Genomic DNA, 16,540 nt, shown 5'->3' on the forward strand with positions numbered 1-16,540 from the left:
AAGGAATGATTGATTGGAATAAAATGTTCAGGACTCACCCTACTTGCTTGAGTGAATCATATTCCAGGAAATTTTGGTTAAAATATTAAGTCAGTACCATAATCAATTCTATCAAATGATTAACCAGAGATAGACCAATATTAGAAGATTTTTTACTTAATATCAAATTCTCCCTCCCTCCTTCAGTTACATGGATTTTCCATTTTCCAACCTTACTTTGATTTTTCCTTTTGATTTGGTTAGCTGAATTAGTTATAACTTGCAACTTTTTCATGTATCCTGAAATCCATGTTGGTCTTCAGACAACTTCTGTTCTGACAATAAATGCTGGATATTCCAGAATTCTTCTACCTAATCTAAATTAGGATTTTTACTTCCCATTTTTTTTATATTTCTCTCATTTTCTTGGAGTCAGCCCAGTTAAACTTTGATCATTGAATGCAGATTTTCTCCTGAGCGAGAGAACTTGCTCTGTACAAAATACTGTCATATATTTGAAGCTCACCAGGACCCACTGGAAAATTGAAATTTTAAAAAAAGTATTCAACAGAAATAACTCCCCAAATAAATGTTAGTGCTTATTATTAAAATGAATCATATTTTCAAAAGCAATTGGTTTACTATTGTTGCTAAGTTTTGGTATTCCATTCCTTTTGAATTGTGAAACAGAATGTTCAATTTTACTTTTTATTCATATTCCCTTTCATTTTCTCATTTCCCTGTATTTTATACACTGTTTCTGTGCTGAAGTTTCTGATGCATGGACAAAATCCATGTGAAATAAATTTACTTGATTTTAAATATGAGTTAATACCTCTTCATATTATTCACAATTGGAGTATAAAACCATTAAAGAATTGAAATATAGTCTGTATTTATACAGCCCCCCTAATTACAGTTTACTGATCCTAAAGTAATAATATATGCTAATTTTAAATTTCTCCACTAAGGATAAGAGTAATTTCACAACATGCCAATTTGAGTTTAATTTATGGTCACTTCTTAGAACTTTAAAAGAAATCAATAGCATCCTTTTTCTGTTCAGAGATGACCACCTCCCTTTTTAAAATTGAGACCTACACAAACCAGTACCTTTTAAAAGAAGTTCTCTGAGTACTTTCCCACTGTACTGTATTTTCCTTCTTTGCATTAAAATGCCTACAGGATCTCAGGAGCAATGGTAATACTATGTGAAATTATATTTTCATATTATCATAGTAACATAGACAAGTATATTCTATGCAATGCTTGATTGAAATGCCCCATGTTAATCGTTTTGAGGGGAGATTTTTGCAAAATCATCAAAGAAAAGCCACATGAAATGATTGTATGATTTTGTGGCACTCTTAATTTGCTTCTTAACTGACCAATTCCAAATAATTTGATGGTTATGTATTTGCTCCATATTGATAGACTCCACTCCACAAAAAAACCAAAAACAAAACCAAAAAACTACATGGGCTACATATAGATTTTCAAATAAAAAACAAATTTTATTTGTTAAACAAAATATCAATTAAAACAATAAAAATGGTGACATATTTAGGTTCTTGAATACTCCCAAATTTGGCAATTGCTATATTAAACTTTAAATTCCACCTGTTGGTCATTATAAAGTTCTTCATTTTGTTTTATCTTATTCGTCCATTACATACTCTTTCTCTTCAGCCTTCTCAAAACAAATTAAAGTTCTTCATTTTGTTTTATCTTCTCATTCATCCATTACATACTCTGTCTCTTCAGCCTTCTCAAAACAAATACTTGAGAGCCACCTGCCGATGTAATCCTCTTCTCAAATGTGTTTCCTAGTTGCTTTTTGTTTGTTCATTTTAATTTTTGTATGATGTGTCCTTCAGGGAGCAGATACCATGTACATAGGGTTACCAGATAAGATACAGGACTCCTGGTTAAATTTGAATTTCAGATAAACACCAAATAATTGTTTTTAGTATAAGTATGTACCATGCAATAGTTGAGACACACTTACACTAAAATATTCTTTGTTGGTCCGGAATTCAGATTTAACCAGCCATCCTGTATTTTGATATGCTAAATCTGGCAACCCTACATTTAGAGGAATTTAACTTTCTCTAGCAGTGGGATGCCTGTGAACTGGTGTATTCTCAGAACGTGAGGATATAGCTGCTGCATCCAAAACTCTTTGCAGGTTGATTAAGAAACGGTGTGAACACTGACTGCCTGCTTGCTGTGTCAGAGTTGGTCATTTCCTGACCCCAAAGTACCCTACCCTTGAAGCCTTTGTGTGTTGCCTGAAATCATGTTGCATTTTTGAATGCAATGCTGTCTGTTGTGCTTTGATGCTTTACAACTGATGCAGCCAAAGTGGAAGTCAATGTAGCTGTCAGCAGAGTCAGTTTTAACAACTGGGGGAGGGGCATGAAATGTAGTACCTGCTTTGGACATGAGCATACCCATTCTCCTGCCAGTGTTGTTTTTGTCTCAAAATTCACTCCAAGTGTGAAGTGTACCAATAACTCAATCACGTGCAGATATTATTACCGCAAATCTCCCTTTCCAGAAGGCTCACAAATGCACTTGAAAACCTAGAAAGCTGAACTGCCAGTTGTAATACATCCATAATCCAAAGTATTCATTGACAACCGTGGGAGTAGAAAACCCAGCACTTTTGGAGCTGTCCAGAATGCAAAGTGGGGGACAATCAAGTTTTTCTCTTCTTACAGCAAATCAACGGATTCATGACTAAGTTCACACTTCATATTATGTTTAAGAATTTCCCCTAATCCTTAAAGTTAATGAGCTTAAGATAAGGAAAACAGGGCATTGAATAAGATGAGGTGTCCAATAGCTAAGAAATGGAACCTACTGATTAAAATATATATACCCTCTTTCATTTTCTTATTTATACTTATGTATAAACAAGGGTAACATAATATAAAAGGGTAAAGGCAATTTACATAAAGGTCAATTACCCAAAAATCATTAAATAAGAATTAAACAAGACCATTGTTTTAAAGTAGAGAGACCATTTGCATATATATATATGTATATATAATGTTTTCTTTGTATATAATGTTTAATACTTTAGATTAGGTTTTATATCTAACTTGTCAATTTCAAATGTGTAAACATCATAAAAACAACTTATTTTAAGCATAAATAAAGGTACTAGAAATACTAAGACTAATATTTGAAACCTTTTAGATTTTGAAAACCCCTCATTGATAAAGTTTGGCTTGTAAGAGTATAAATTCATTGTTGAGTAGTTACTGCTGAGGCCTCTTTGACTTAACTTCTTATAAGGAAACTCATTTTTTGTCTTCATTCTATTAAAATTAGTAAAATTGCTGTACTATTATAAGACTTAGAAATGGAATAAAGATTTGAGGATTTTTTTTTAATAGTTAGAAGATCCAGCTTCATCTATTTAGAGGCAGGTTTTAAGTGATATAGAAAAGTTAGAAATCATGGCTGTCTGAAGAGGAAAAGCCTTGCCATACATCCAAAGTCTGAAAACAGTACTGCTGTTCCAGTCATGTTATTTTATGTAATAACATACTCCAAATACATTTACTCTACAAAAGTCAAAAGATGTCATCAGAAAATAAGGCCATTAGAGGATAAATGAATTATCAACAAAAAGAAGAATAGCATAGACATCCAGTTTAATGCTCTCAAATTCAAATCATTGGAATTGAATTTCTCATAACTTCATAAGGAATGGGTCTCTGAATACTAGCAAAAAACGAACTCTGAGCTAAGTATCAAACTAAAGTTTGTCTTAAATCTGGGTTTAAGGGTTTGTTGTGCAAGTAATCAGAAGAAATTATTCACTGGAATTTGTCAAACGTTATCCAGTTACCTCAACCAATGTTGAAATCAATTTAGTTTATTTGGAATAGTTTACCTGGTTGAAATCAACCTTATTTTCTAGTATAGTTGTGGTGACTAAAATAACTTTTATTCCAGTATCTTATTCTTTTATAACTGTAAAATTGTTTGAAAGAATGAATCCCTGCTTTCTTTAGAACTACATGTGGTTTTAAAATATGCGGATTGAAAAAAAAAATCCCTTCTCTTAGAGGCAGTAATTGACAGGCTTCCCAATGAGAAAATTCTCTGTTGTCTAACTATCATCCTTCATGCTGCAGGTTAAGCTACCTTTTTGTGGTAAGTGTGTCTTCCTTGATGCAGCATGAAGCTACTTGAGGAGACACCTGAAGCTCAGTGCTGCCCACCTCAACTGATGGCACTGTTAACATTGCTTTACTCATCTCTCAGTATTTCTCTCAAATAACTGTCTGTAATTAAATATGCTCATCAATAATAAGCAGAGGACCTCCTGGGCAAATCAGATTCCACGTATGAACAGTCTTTATCTAGTCTCATAAAACAAAGATAAAGCCAAAGTAAAAAAAAAATAGTTTATTTCAGAAGTAAATTTTGAATTCTGAAAAAAAATGACATGTATGGTACAGATGATGTGATTTTTTTGCACTGCGTTGACTTGATCTTCAGCATCTAGAGTTTCTCATAAAAACGGGATAGAGCTGTAATCACATATTTCAGTGTCACAGATTTTAGATTTGAAGGATGAAATGTAACTTCATATCACCAAAAGCAATTTAGGTTATGCCACGTTGATGGTGAAGTTAAACCTCAGGGTATCCTGAATGTTTGGGTAAGTTCACTGGTTTGACATGAGTGAAAAAAAAAATTAAACACTTGTCTTAACCTTTTGAAGATGGAGAAGATACTGTTTTTCCAGACTAAACAATTATGAAATAATTATACCTTTTCATAGATTTCTTAAATTTTTGGATATAATGCTATCTTTCACAAAAAGGCACATTTTTATTCTATGCCATGCAGAGCAATGGGTTACTTATGATTGAATGGTCTTTGTTTCCTGGCAGCGTGGGGAGACTGCACTGCACATGGCAGCCCGGGCGGGGCAGGTGGAAGTGGTCCGATGCCTCCTGAGAAATGGTGCCCTTGTCGATGCCAGAGCCAGGGTAGGTGCTGGTGCTTGCGGTTTTCTTCCGTAACGTGCATGAGTTCTATCCTTAAGAGATGCTGCTATTCTTCATCTTTTGATGTGGAAATGCCAAAGAGTGTAAGTGAAAACATCAATTCAGTGACAGTTTTTCAGGCAAAAGTGAAATGGTACAGTAAATATACACAATGGAAAATGCACTTCAATTTCAGAAACACTAACATTTGAAAAAATAATACAATTTAGTATCTAAGAAATTTGGCATTGACTAACATTTTAATAATTTTTTTTTACCTATGAAAGCACTTCCACATATATCTTCATTTTCATGAATTTTAACATTTTAACCTATATTATATAGATACTATATATATTAAAATTTATTTCTTACCACCAAAGCCAATCAAATTTCCATAGACATTCCTTACTAGTAACTTAAAAACAAACCATATTCAAAGTTTTAATGTTTCCCTTCATCTGTTTTACTTTCCTCATTTCTATAATGAGTTCTACTTTTCTTCTTACTTTGATTTTCCATATTTAGGCATTCTACCCTTCCACTATTCCAAAAAAAAATGAATTTTGGCCCAGGAGATTGTGTGATTGGATTCTCCTATTTCTGATTCCCACCACTTGATTTTTTTCTTCTTCTTTTTAAAAAATTTCCCTTCCCAGTTGCTTTTTTCACCTTCTTCCTTTACACTGAATACTTTATCAATATCTTCTGTTTCCTTTTCCACGCTGTTTCATTAACTTTCGCACTAGCACCTTTGGGATTCTAATGGAATATTTAAACACTTTCGCTTCTTGTTCAATATTTGATATATCTAAGCTAGAACTCACTTCACCTTGAATCCTACTGTAGTGAGTCCATTTTCAAAACAGAACTGTATTGGAATGAAAACATTCAGCTGGAAACATACAAATTGTCATTTCAGACAAGTCATTTCACTTCTGGGTCTTTATTATTAAAAGATAAGGATTGGACTTAGAAACCTTGAAACTCCTTTCCAGACTTCTTAACATTCTCTGACTCTATGAATTTTATAGCATTTTTTCCCACAGACCTTCATGCAGAATCCAGTGATACGTGGGCAGCCTTCATTACTCTAGTAGTTTTAATTTTTTTCTGCCTTTCTATACATTGTACAAGTAGTGTAATTTATGTTCTTTGGTACTCATCATTGGCATTTTACGCTCTTATGTATTAAATGCTTTTGTTATTCAAACTCTCTTCTTCCCTGCCTTGGCATTTTTCTTGTTTCCCTTCCCCAGCCCCTTAAAGACTATTTTTTAAAAGCAGTTTTAGTTCCACAGCACAATTGAGAGGAAGGTGCAGAGGCTTCCCATAGGCCCCCTGACCCCATAGTCTTCCCAGTTATGAGCATTCCCCACCAGAGTGGTACATTGGTTATGAGTGACGAACCTACACTGATACATCATTATTCCCCCAAGCACCTAGTTTACGTTAGGGTTCACGCTAGGTGTTGTACATTCTATGGGTTTGGACAAATGTATAATAACATGTATCCATCCTTATAGTATCATATAGAGTAGTTTCACTGCCCTAAAAATCCTCTGTGCTCTGCCTAACCTCATTTCCTTTTAAGTTTACCTGGCAATTCAGCTGTTAAAAAAAAATTTATGGTCCGTCAATGCGATCTGAATATCATGAACTGCATTAATTTTACCAGAAATTGTGGTAGTGTTCCTGGTAAATATTTTGTAATCCATACTTAATAATAAAAGGGTTTCTTATTAATCCCTCTTAATATAAAATAAAACTGCTTAATAGTTTGTAGTCAAATTCCCACATGCATGCACTTCTGAAAACTCCCTCTCTTAACCTAATACCATTGCTCTACAATTCACTCCCTTCCAAAGGGGAGGCAGTTAAAATTATACCCAGTTACTACACTGATCTCCAAGGTCAAGATCTCTGGGTAGTCTGTGTTCTTCTCTATCAGGAGTAGAAATAATACCTCATGGTTATATAATCATGGGGCTAAGTCATATTTATGCCTACTCCCGATATATAATGAAAGAAAAGTCATATCATCACAATAATATCTCTCAGTTAAAAGTGCAAGCAGCATTCTCTATTCACCAGTCAAGAGCATAAGACATATTTTGCTGTACAGACTGGAAGGCCGGGGCTGCAGTGGCATAAGTTCCTGGGTCAGCCAATGTGCTTGTCCCCCCGGCCCTGCCCTCAGGAAGGTGCTTCCTTGTCCAGTGTCCTCCATGGACATAGCTGAGAGGGCCGCTGGGACCTGCCCTTTGGGGAGTTCTCTTGCTTTAGGTGCCCGTATTCTGTTGGCACAATACAGGGGCCTGGCATTTGCTTCAGGGATTGAGCAATCACAGGGCCCCTAGTCTTAAACTCACTTGAAACTTAACTCACTTTAAACTTTAGTTAACTGCTGGTATATATGGTTCCTGGGAATCCTGTTAGCTAGTAACTTATAGCAGAAATTTTATCAAACATTTGAGCCCTGTCCCAGCCTTTGCTATTTCTGTCTTTTGGTAAAAGGAGTTGGGGCTCAGCAAGTTTCCCTAATTTTGGAAACTAGAAGTGATGGTAAGGCAGAGCTCACGTCTTCCTGGATCAGGCTGTATCACTGTCAGTGATGCTTTATGATGAGAGAATTATTGCCCCTTATATTCGGAAGAGGCCTAGAGGATCAAGCTGCCCACATTTTTTTCTTTAGCTCTTCCCATGAATATTATCTTCTGTGATTTCCCAATTCTTTGCCTTGGATTGAATTAGCTTTAGCTTGGGGTGGCAAATTCAACTTTTGCAATTCTACAGGGAAACAATTACCCAAACCTCCAAGGTCTTATAATCTCTGATTACAGGTGGAAAGACTTTCTTATCAGATTTGTAGGTTCTTCCCTTTTCCACTTTCAGATAGGAGCGTACCAAAAGTTGAAGAAAATGGGCAAAATAGCTTATTTCTTAACTTTCTTTCTTTTTTAAAAAATAAGTACCTTAATGCTCTGAGAACCAAGAGACACTGTTCGATAATTTAACCAGTTACTTGGCCACCACCAGTCAAGGACTGCCGCTTCTCAGCTATGGATTAAGGGGTCACCATTGCCCTAACGCTCCCCCTCGCTCACTGAAAACACATGTTAGAGTGTGTCACTTGTAATACCCACCTCAATCAAATTCTGCTGGGCAGAAGTCCAAGCAGGAAACCCAGAAACAACAGATGTTCATGATAGCTATCCTCAAGTTCTTTGGTGTTTGATTGTGTTTTGCTGTCCATTTATTTTTGTAACTGTTAATTCTCTCCATTCCTCTCTTTTCTCCTCCGTATTTCAGAGAAAGTTGTATCTTTTAAGTGTTCTCTGTCTCCCTTCCTATTGAGAAACCTCTTGTCCTGTTAGTTTTCTTAGAGGCCATCATATTGTATCTCTTTCTGTGGAATGAATAGACAAAGAAATGTCTTTAGAATCCAATGCCTGAATTCAAGTTCTGTTTTCATAGCTGCATAACCTTGGACAATCCTGGAAAACTCATTTAATTCCTCTTAATCTCTTTTCTCTGGAAAATGGTTGAATAATATATGTTATGCCTTCCTTTCAGGTCTAAGTATAGGACTTGTCAGGTATGCATCATGCATGAAAGAAGTTTATAAGGTGCAAATTTTTCTAAAATTCCAATTCTATTGCTAAAATAATTGTATTATTACTGTTTATTATTTAGTTCTTACCACCCTGAAATGCGTACAGTGCTATTTCATCTCTTCCTGTACCTTCCACTTAATACTTATTTCCTTATAACTTTAAGATAAAGTGCATTTATTTGAACAGTTCTCCCTATTCTATTCTACCTTCTCCATTCATTCTTAGCCCTGGAAGTTGGCCCAGCTTTTCCTTTCTCACCTTTGTTTTGACATGCCCTTGGGCAGATTATAGAGATATACCTCTTTTCATCACTAAGGTTACACACAATTTTCTTTTATCAAGACAATGGTTTGGCCTCATTTTCTTAACACTGAAAACATTTTCCTGACCACACATTAGAGTCAGGTGATTTCTTGAGCCTTCTACAACGTGTCCTTCCTGTCCCTTATACCAGCTATCTCCTCTCCCTGTTTTTAAATGAGAAGCACTTGGCAAACACTTAACCCCATTTACTCCTCGCTAGGCTTCCATTTCATCTTTGAAGCCCTGGATGTAAGTCCCAGACCCATCTGCAACATTTCCTGGAACAACAACTTTTTAAATCAGATTGCAACATCTTCTTTATCCACAGTCTCTCCTTGAAGAAAATAACCAGCATTTGTATCCTTGGCTTGCTGAGTGGAGTAAGAACAAAGTTTTCCCAGCAACCCTCTTTTTTTTTTCCTCTTGATACAGTTCCCAGAATAAATACTGTCTCTTAGTGAAAGCTTTTGGATGAGAATCTAGGTCTTAGGACTTCTGGACTAGATTTCTTTCTTATTCAGAACCATGAGCTGGTTTATATTTAAACATAAGTGAAGGCTGAGACCTTAATGAGTTGAGAAACATTTTGCCATGCCCAGAAAACAATGACCAAGTTCATGGAAATATCTACTTTTAAAAAAATTTAAGGAAGATTTTGTGACCAAACAGGTCATTCTATAACAAGATATAAATTGTAGTCAGAGTAGCAGTAATTTCCTTTTGGATAGGGGCTCCTGGAGATTCCAAGAAGACATCATGAAACGTCTGAGTGAAATGTATTACTAGTGAAGTTTGGTCTGTCCTGGCACTAACTTTTTACTTGATCTGAGTTGTAGGAGGAACAGACGCCTTTGCATATTGCCTCTCGCCTGGGTAAGACAGAAATTGTTCAGCTGCTTCTACAACATATGGCTCATCCAGATGCGGCCACTACAAATGGGTACACACCACTGCACATCTCTGCCAGGGAAGGCCAGGTAGACGTGGCATCAGTCCTCCTGGAAGCAGGAGCCGCCCACTCCTTAGCTACCAAGGTAAGAGGAATGGTTTCATGCTGACATGGACCAAGAGCAATCCTAAATCATAGAGTGTCAAGAAGGGTAGATCTCCTGTAGGCCTCCGACTTCTTCTTCCTGTTTGAATATTTTAGTTTCATTTTCTAAATGACCAAGGGGGATTGTGAGATTGCATATAATATCTTCAAAAGGAGGGCTGGATTCTCTTCTTCTAATTAATGCCAGTGTTGTTTCTAGAACTTTATTATTTTTATTATTATTTGGCCACGCTGTGTGGCTTGTGGGATTTTAGTTCCCTGACCAGGGATCGAACCCGGGCCCTCTACAGTGGAAGCACGGAGTCCTAACCACTGGACCACCAGGGAATTCCCTCTAGAACTTTAATTAAGATGATTTCCATAAAGCAAGTGTTTTTTTCTCTTTACTTTCCATGATAAAAATCTATAATATATTGCCATGAATATATTATAGAAAAAAAATACAATTCCCAAATACATTGAGCTAGTATTACTACTGAGGAAGATAATATTGCATTAGATTGGCAATACTGTATCTGTTGAGTTTTAGTACTACCTAGAAGTTCACTTCACATAATCTTGCATTCTTCCATCCCTGGTTTCAGCTATTATGCCCTTTCTGCTCCCTACACTTTACCAGCTACACTGTGTCTAAACAGAACTGGGCTGGAGAGTCCCACTTTATTAGTTGTATTAGTTGTCATCTAACAAAGCATTTTACTTATGTTCAAAGTTTTGAGCTAGGGCAGAGTAATTTTATCTCCACTTGATACATTACATTTGAGATCCCCTCTTTGGATATGACTTAGAATAAAACACGAACACAGCTAATTGGAGAAAAAGAAATTGGACTAGTACAGAAGAGAAGAAGAATGAGACAGATTACAGCCTACAACAAGTGAATTATTCACAGGGCAAAATAATTCCCACAAATACAACAGTGATTCAGATTACTAAGGAACGGGCATAAATACTGCATTTGGGGGAGAAGGGAGTTTGCAAGTATGAACTGAAGTACTGTGGTGGCATCTGTTCTCTTAGAGGTAGGAGCAGCCTGCTGGCTGTTACGACTTACCTGGTTGCCTATGGCTGTAAAACATGCTTTGATGTAAGAAGTTGGTAATTATTCAAGTGCTGAAATCAGAAGGGTTGAAAGGATTTTTAAAATCTTTTTTTAAAAAAAAATCATAAACGAAACAACAAACATAGAGTTGATCCTTAAACAATGAGAGGGTTAGGGGTGCCCACCCTTCACACAGTTGAAAATCCTCATATAACTTATAGTCTGTCCTCATATCCGCAGTTCTTCTGTATCTTGTGTTCCTCATATCCATGGTTCCACATCCTTGGATTCAACTAACTGAAGACTGTATAGTACTGTAGTATTTCCTATTGAAAAAAATCCACATATAAATGGACCTTCACAGTTCAAACCTGTGTTCAAGGGGCAACTGTGTAATAATAATAACAATAGTAATAATAACCCAAGAGAGACTGGGTGATTGTCTCATCAGATGAAGGTGATAAATAAATGAAATTTAGATATATAAAATACAGAAATAGGGAATAAAACATAATCCCTGTCTTCCAAAGATTTTTAGAATTAAAAATATATCTAAAGCAATAGTAAATTAGGACAGTTAAATGGAAGAAACTATTAAACAAAACAGTTCCACAGTGGAACTGACTGGGGTTCTGAAGGGTAATTGACTCACCATCAGTAAAGCTATTTAAGTGTTGATAAATATCAGAGGGTAAATGAAATCCTGATGAGATTAACATAGGGGAAGAAGGAAGATGTGTGATTCCTTCCATTTAACCCAGGCATGTTTGCTGTGTGTGTTTTGCAAGCCTGGGTCAGCTTTAGAATTCTCCCACTCCCAATGTAGTGCCAGAAGAACAAGTGATTAGACTGTCTGGCCAAGAGGATGGATTTGAGATCATGGTGTAGGAACTGTGCCATCCTTGCGATCTGAGTCCAGGGACCTAGATGTATTTGTAACACACTGCTAATTACAGAGAGTGACATTGGTTAGGCACACAAGACATTGAATCTGTACGTGTAAACATGTGTAGGAGAGCAGCAGTTTAAAAGTTTGATGTTAATTAGCTCAACATCCTGCCAGAAGTAGAGTGTATTTTCTGAAAGGAATTGGTCTTATATAAAGTGTGGGTCTTTTGAGACAAGGGATAAAAGTCAGGATGAGAAGTGCTTTTTAAACGGTGAACTGTTTTTCTGTCCACTATTTTATCTTGCTATTTCTGCAGAAAATGCAATCAACTGAACCACAAATAATTTTTTTTTAATCATAGCTGCTGAAATACTCTAAACCTTAAATAAAGAAATTTGGAATTCAGGTATTACAAAAAGGATAGGAAAAACGAGAAAGCCTGGACAGGAAGTACTACTGTCTCAATCCTATTAATTTTAGAGACAAGAAAAAGACAGGTTTTTTTTTTTTTTTTTTTTTCACTCACAAATCAGAGCCATTTTACTGACACATAAATTCCAAGCCTAGAAAGTCAAATTTCAGTCTCTAAGCCCTCAAAATAAAATTTCTTTTGTTCAGTCTGTCAAGCCAAACTCTTGTTTGTTAAACTTTATTCTTTGTCCTAGTCCTTGTTTATGGCTAACATTGAATGCTCCCAGTATTTTTCCCAAATGGAAAATCAACATAAGTTTGCTTACTATGTTAACCAGTAAAAAAAAGATTTTGTTAGCTGTCACAAAGAAAACTGCTACATTTTACTTTTGTTCTTCACATTTTCAGAAGGGTTTCACACCCTTGCACGTAGCAGCCAAGTATGGAAGCCTGGATGTGGCAAAACTTCTCTTACAACGCCGTGCTGCTGCAGATTCTGCAGGGAAGGTAAAAGTTTTCAAGCATATATGTTTGTTATATAACTCGGTCAAGTTGGACGCTTGGGAGATCTGCATTTCAAGATATTTTGCTCACTCTTCTTAAAGGAATATGAATGTAACGGATGAAACTATACCAACTAGATATGATGGTGGTGTCCGTGACCTGCCCACATATACACTGATTCAGAAGGTGTTTAAAAGAGCTGTGCCTCAAATGTGTATTCCTGTCACAACAGGGCCCAGAACTTCTCTATGTTAAGAAGAATCCTTGCAATGTTAACGTGATAATCCTTACATGGCATTTTAGACTTTTAATTATGGTGGAATCAAGATGCCCTGTGCTAACTGAAAGCTCAACGTATCATTTTCAGTTTTAGTTATGTTTCTAATAAGAAAATCATGAGGTATTTATTTTTATTTTTTCCTATTGACTATATTAATTAATTAACATGGACTTAATCGATACCAGTTTCCTTGCATCCTGGCAGCTTCAGGGCAGCTAATGCTAATTTATTAATACTGAAACTTCAACACACCCATTACAGAATGGCCTTACCCCGCTCCATGTTGCTGCTCATTATGACAACCAGAAGGTGGCGCTGCTGTTACTGGAGAAGGGTGCTTCCCCTCATGCCACTGCCAAGGTGAGGACCACAGAAAGGATTTATAGACTGTAGGGTGTAACTCTAATCTGACCGGACATGGGAATTAAGCACATGGTGCTGATATAACTGCAACCAGTCCTGGCAATAGTAGCTTTTGGTATTGTCCTTTTTTTTTTTTTTTTTTTTCCCCGACCGTTTGCTTCCACAAAGCCTTTTAAGATTTTTTACAAGTCAGCAAATACTAAGGGGACGTGCCCAGGAACCAATACAGATGACTCTGATTGCCAACACTCAGTGTTTTAGACACACAAGTATGAGTTTTGAGAAATTAAACGTAAGAAAGGCAGTTCAGGTTTTCCCTTCTCTCGTATAAACAGAATGTCATGATACACCTACCCTTTTTTTTATTCACTCATTCTTCCTGACTTCAAATTTTTCACTGTGCTCTATATGAAAGACTCTTTGTTTTTTACATGTTTCATTCGTGTTAACTATAGCATACACCCTTCCAAGTTCCTAGGCTAGGAATGCATTTTGGGGGTATGTGTAGCACCAACTCATAAAACAGCTCCAACTAAGACTTGAACCTTTGGACAGAGTGTTTCCCACCATTTGAGCTGCCTCTTTATTACACTGAAAATATACATAAATGTCATATAACAGATAAAGTCATCAATGTATCTTTCATTTATTCATTCAGTAAATATATATTGAGAAGATGTCATAGTTTATTTAAAAGAAAAATATTTCTTGTGGGAAAATATTCATGCTATATTAGATGACATAATAAAGCAACAACTATTACCACTTATGTGCCAAACACTGTGCCTAGCATTTTACATGCAATATCTCATTTAATCTCATAATAATCCCATGAGATTGGTATTATAATGATTTCTATTTTACAGATGAGGAAGTGAGATTTAAATAGGTTACTCTGTATGTACAAAGTCACATGACTAATAATTGACAGAGCTAGGATTTGACCTCAGACAATCTGACTTTAGAGGCGTCACTCTTAACCACTAGGTCTACTGCATCCCAAAGCAGTAGAGGAGAAATATTCCACTTCTATTATATAACTATGTACATATATACTCACATGTCTATTTAAATTATACACATTATACATATATAATAAAATGGAATACTCTATGTGAAAGTATATTTTGTATATAAACAAATTATATATAATAAAATATTATATATGTATAACTTTGTACCCATACCTATATATAGATCTATATATGTATGTATATATACACACATATGCATATTTTATTGGTACAAATATACGGCTTATAATAAAATATTTACACTGTCAAAAGAGCAGGACAATAGTTTTTATTGCACATACCATTCTTATTTCTTTATAACCCTTTCTCTGTAATCTCATCAATCATGCATTTGTTTTATGTCTTTCTTCCTACTAGATTATAAACTACTTGAGGACATTAATCATGTCATATTCATCTTTGCATAGCTCTGAGGTGCCTCATTCAGTATTATGTGGGGTCTCAATAAATTTGAATGGAAGAATGAAGACTGAGTGACTATTCCAATGGAATAAAAAAATATGCTCATTTAACATGCCAGTATTTTTTTCATTAACTTTCTAGGCTGACCATTTTGAACAAAGATATGACTTTATCAACACCCAATACAACACATATGTATAAAGAAGGGATTGTAGTAAAACTATAAAACACCTGTTCTCCTCCTGCAGTGGGCTCTCAATCTACCAGGGAGAGAAGACCTAACTTTTAAAGTAATGTGTATGGTTCTTCTAAAGAGACAAATGTACCCATGATCTCCAGCCTCTATAGAGTGTGGTCCTTACTCTTTGGCACACGTGAACAAAGTCCAGAAGACTAGGGAGAGCATCCTCTACTCCAGGGTCTGCAGTAGGGGGGCTTCAGGGGGCTCCTCTAGTGTCTTCCACTCATCTGACCTCGCCTGTCCATCAGCATGAGTCCTGTAGCTCGGGGGCCGGTCTGAGAGGCTGCCAGTTGGTTGGACCCCACCCCTAACTCCACTTTTGACACTCTATTCACTACAGTTCCCCATCCCACCTCTCAACACACGTGGTCCCTTGAACCCTAGAACCTCTTTGCTTCTTTCTACCAAAATCCGGAATCTTTTCTTAGTCTTCATTGGGTTTTGTTGTTGTTATTGTTATTTGGTTCCAAAAACTTTGACTCTATGTGGAGTTAGGAGGGTTCTTCAGACTTGCAGGTTGAGTATCTGCTGGACAGTCAGACCTCTTATATTACTAAAAATTTGACACTCTCTTTGATGATCTCTTATGTTGTTATGTTAAAACCTCCCTGTCCTCCTCCACATAGGTCTCTGACTTTACCTAAACTTGGTAGGTTTACTGATTCTTTGCTTAGCCTTGGTGAAGCCTGTGCTGCAGAAATAGGGGGAGTTGGGGCTGAAGAAAGCCCACTGTAGCCAAAAAAGTGTTTAAACTTATAGGTCCCACAAAAATCTATGTGCCCTTTTATTTAATAGAGCCCACGGTCCAAATGCAATGTTCTAGAGGACGTGGAACATCAAGGACCTATGAAAGGACTTCCAAGAAGAGCTGCTGAATTTCTTGAGTAGCTTAGAGGGAAATATCATTCATCTGAACTGAAAGATGCTTATTTTGGCTTGGAGAAAGGAAGACAGAATAGATAGATAATGTAGGGACGTTTGAAGATCAAGGTCTCATGACAACACATAAGGGCATTTAAATTCTCAAAACTCCTTTTTATTTTTTTGGTACCCTTTGCACTTAGACTTCAGGAAATCCCATGACCTAAAATTCTTAGACTTTCACAAGAAGCCCTTGATCAATATGCAGTCTTTCCCTTCAGCATGCCACAGTCAGTGGCAAAGCCACTGTTTTTCATTTCTATCACGCATTTTTCATGGAAAATTCTACCTGACTAGATAAAGAAAAGGAAAGGAAACAATACAGGTTCCAGACTTACACTTGTTCCAGGCTTTTGTTTGTTTGTTTGTTTTTTTAACTAAGTATGGGGTTTAAAGTTTGGCTGTTGTAAACAAAGTATGAGTTCCTCTGGTCCTCTCCACAAACTCCCACATAAAACTAGTAGCCTCTGATTGCTACTTTTGAGCAC

At 36.2% G+C, this 16,540-nt stretch overlaps 1 protein-coding gene across 25 annotated transcripts in view; it reads left to right on the plus strand.

Moving 5' to 3' along the window:
* ANK2 (ankyrin 2) overlaps nucleotides 1–16,540 on the plus strand; it is a 720,153-nt gene that overhangs the window by 588,877 nt on the left and 114,736 nt on the right. For 19 of the 25 annotated variants that reach the window (XM_081237049.1, XM_081237043.1, XM_081237038.1 and 16 more), the window contains 4 exons: nucleotides 4,896–4,994; nucleotides 9,748–9,945; nucleotides 12,716–12,814; nucleotides 13,353–13,451. In XM_081237049.1, coding sequence (XP_081093175.1) covers nucleotides 4,896–4,994; nucleotides 9,748–9,945; nucleotides 12,716–12,814; nucleotides 13,353–13,451 — 495 coding nt within the window. The remainder of the gene's footprint in view (nucleotides 1–4,895; nucleotides 4,995–9,747; nucleotides 9,946–12,715; nucleotides 12,815–13,352; nucleotides 13,452–16,540) is intronic. The other 6 variants (XM_081237028.1, XM_081237039.1, XM_081237032.1 and 3 more) reach the window with 1 other exon arrangement.

The sequence above is a fragment of the Mesoplodon bidens genome (genome assembly GCF_964165515.1).
Source record: "Mesoplodon bidens genome assembly, chromosome: 1".
NCBI lineage: Eukaryota > Metazoa > Chordata > Mammalia > Artiodactyla > Ziphiidae > Mesoplodon > Mesoplodon bidens.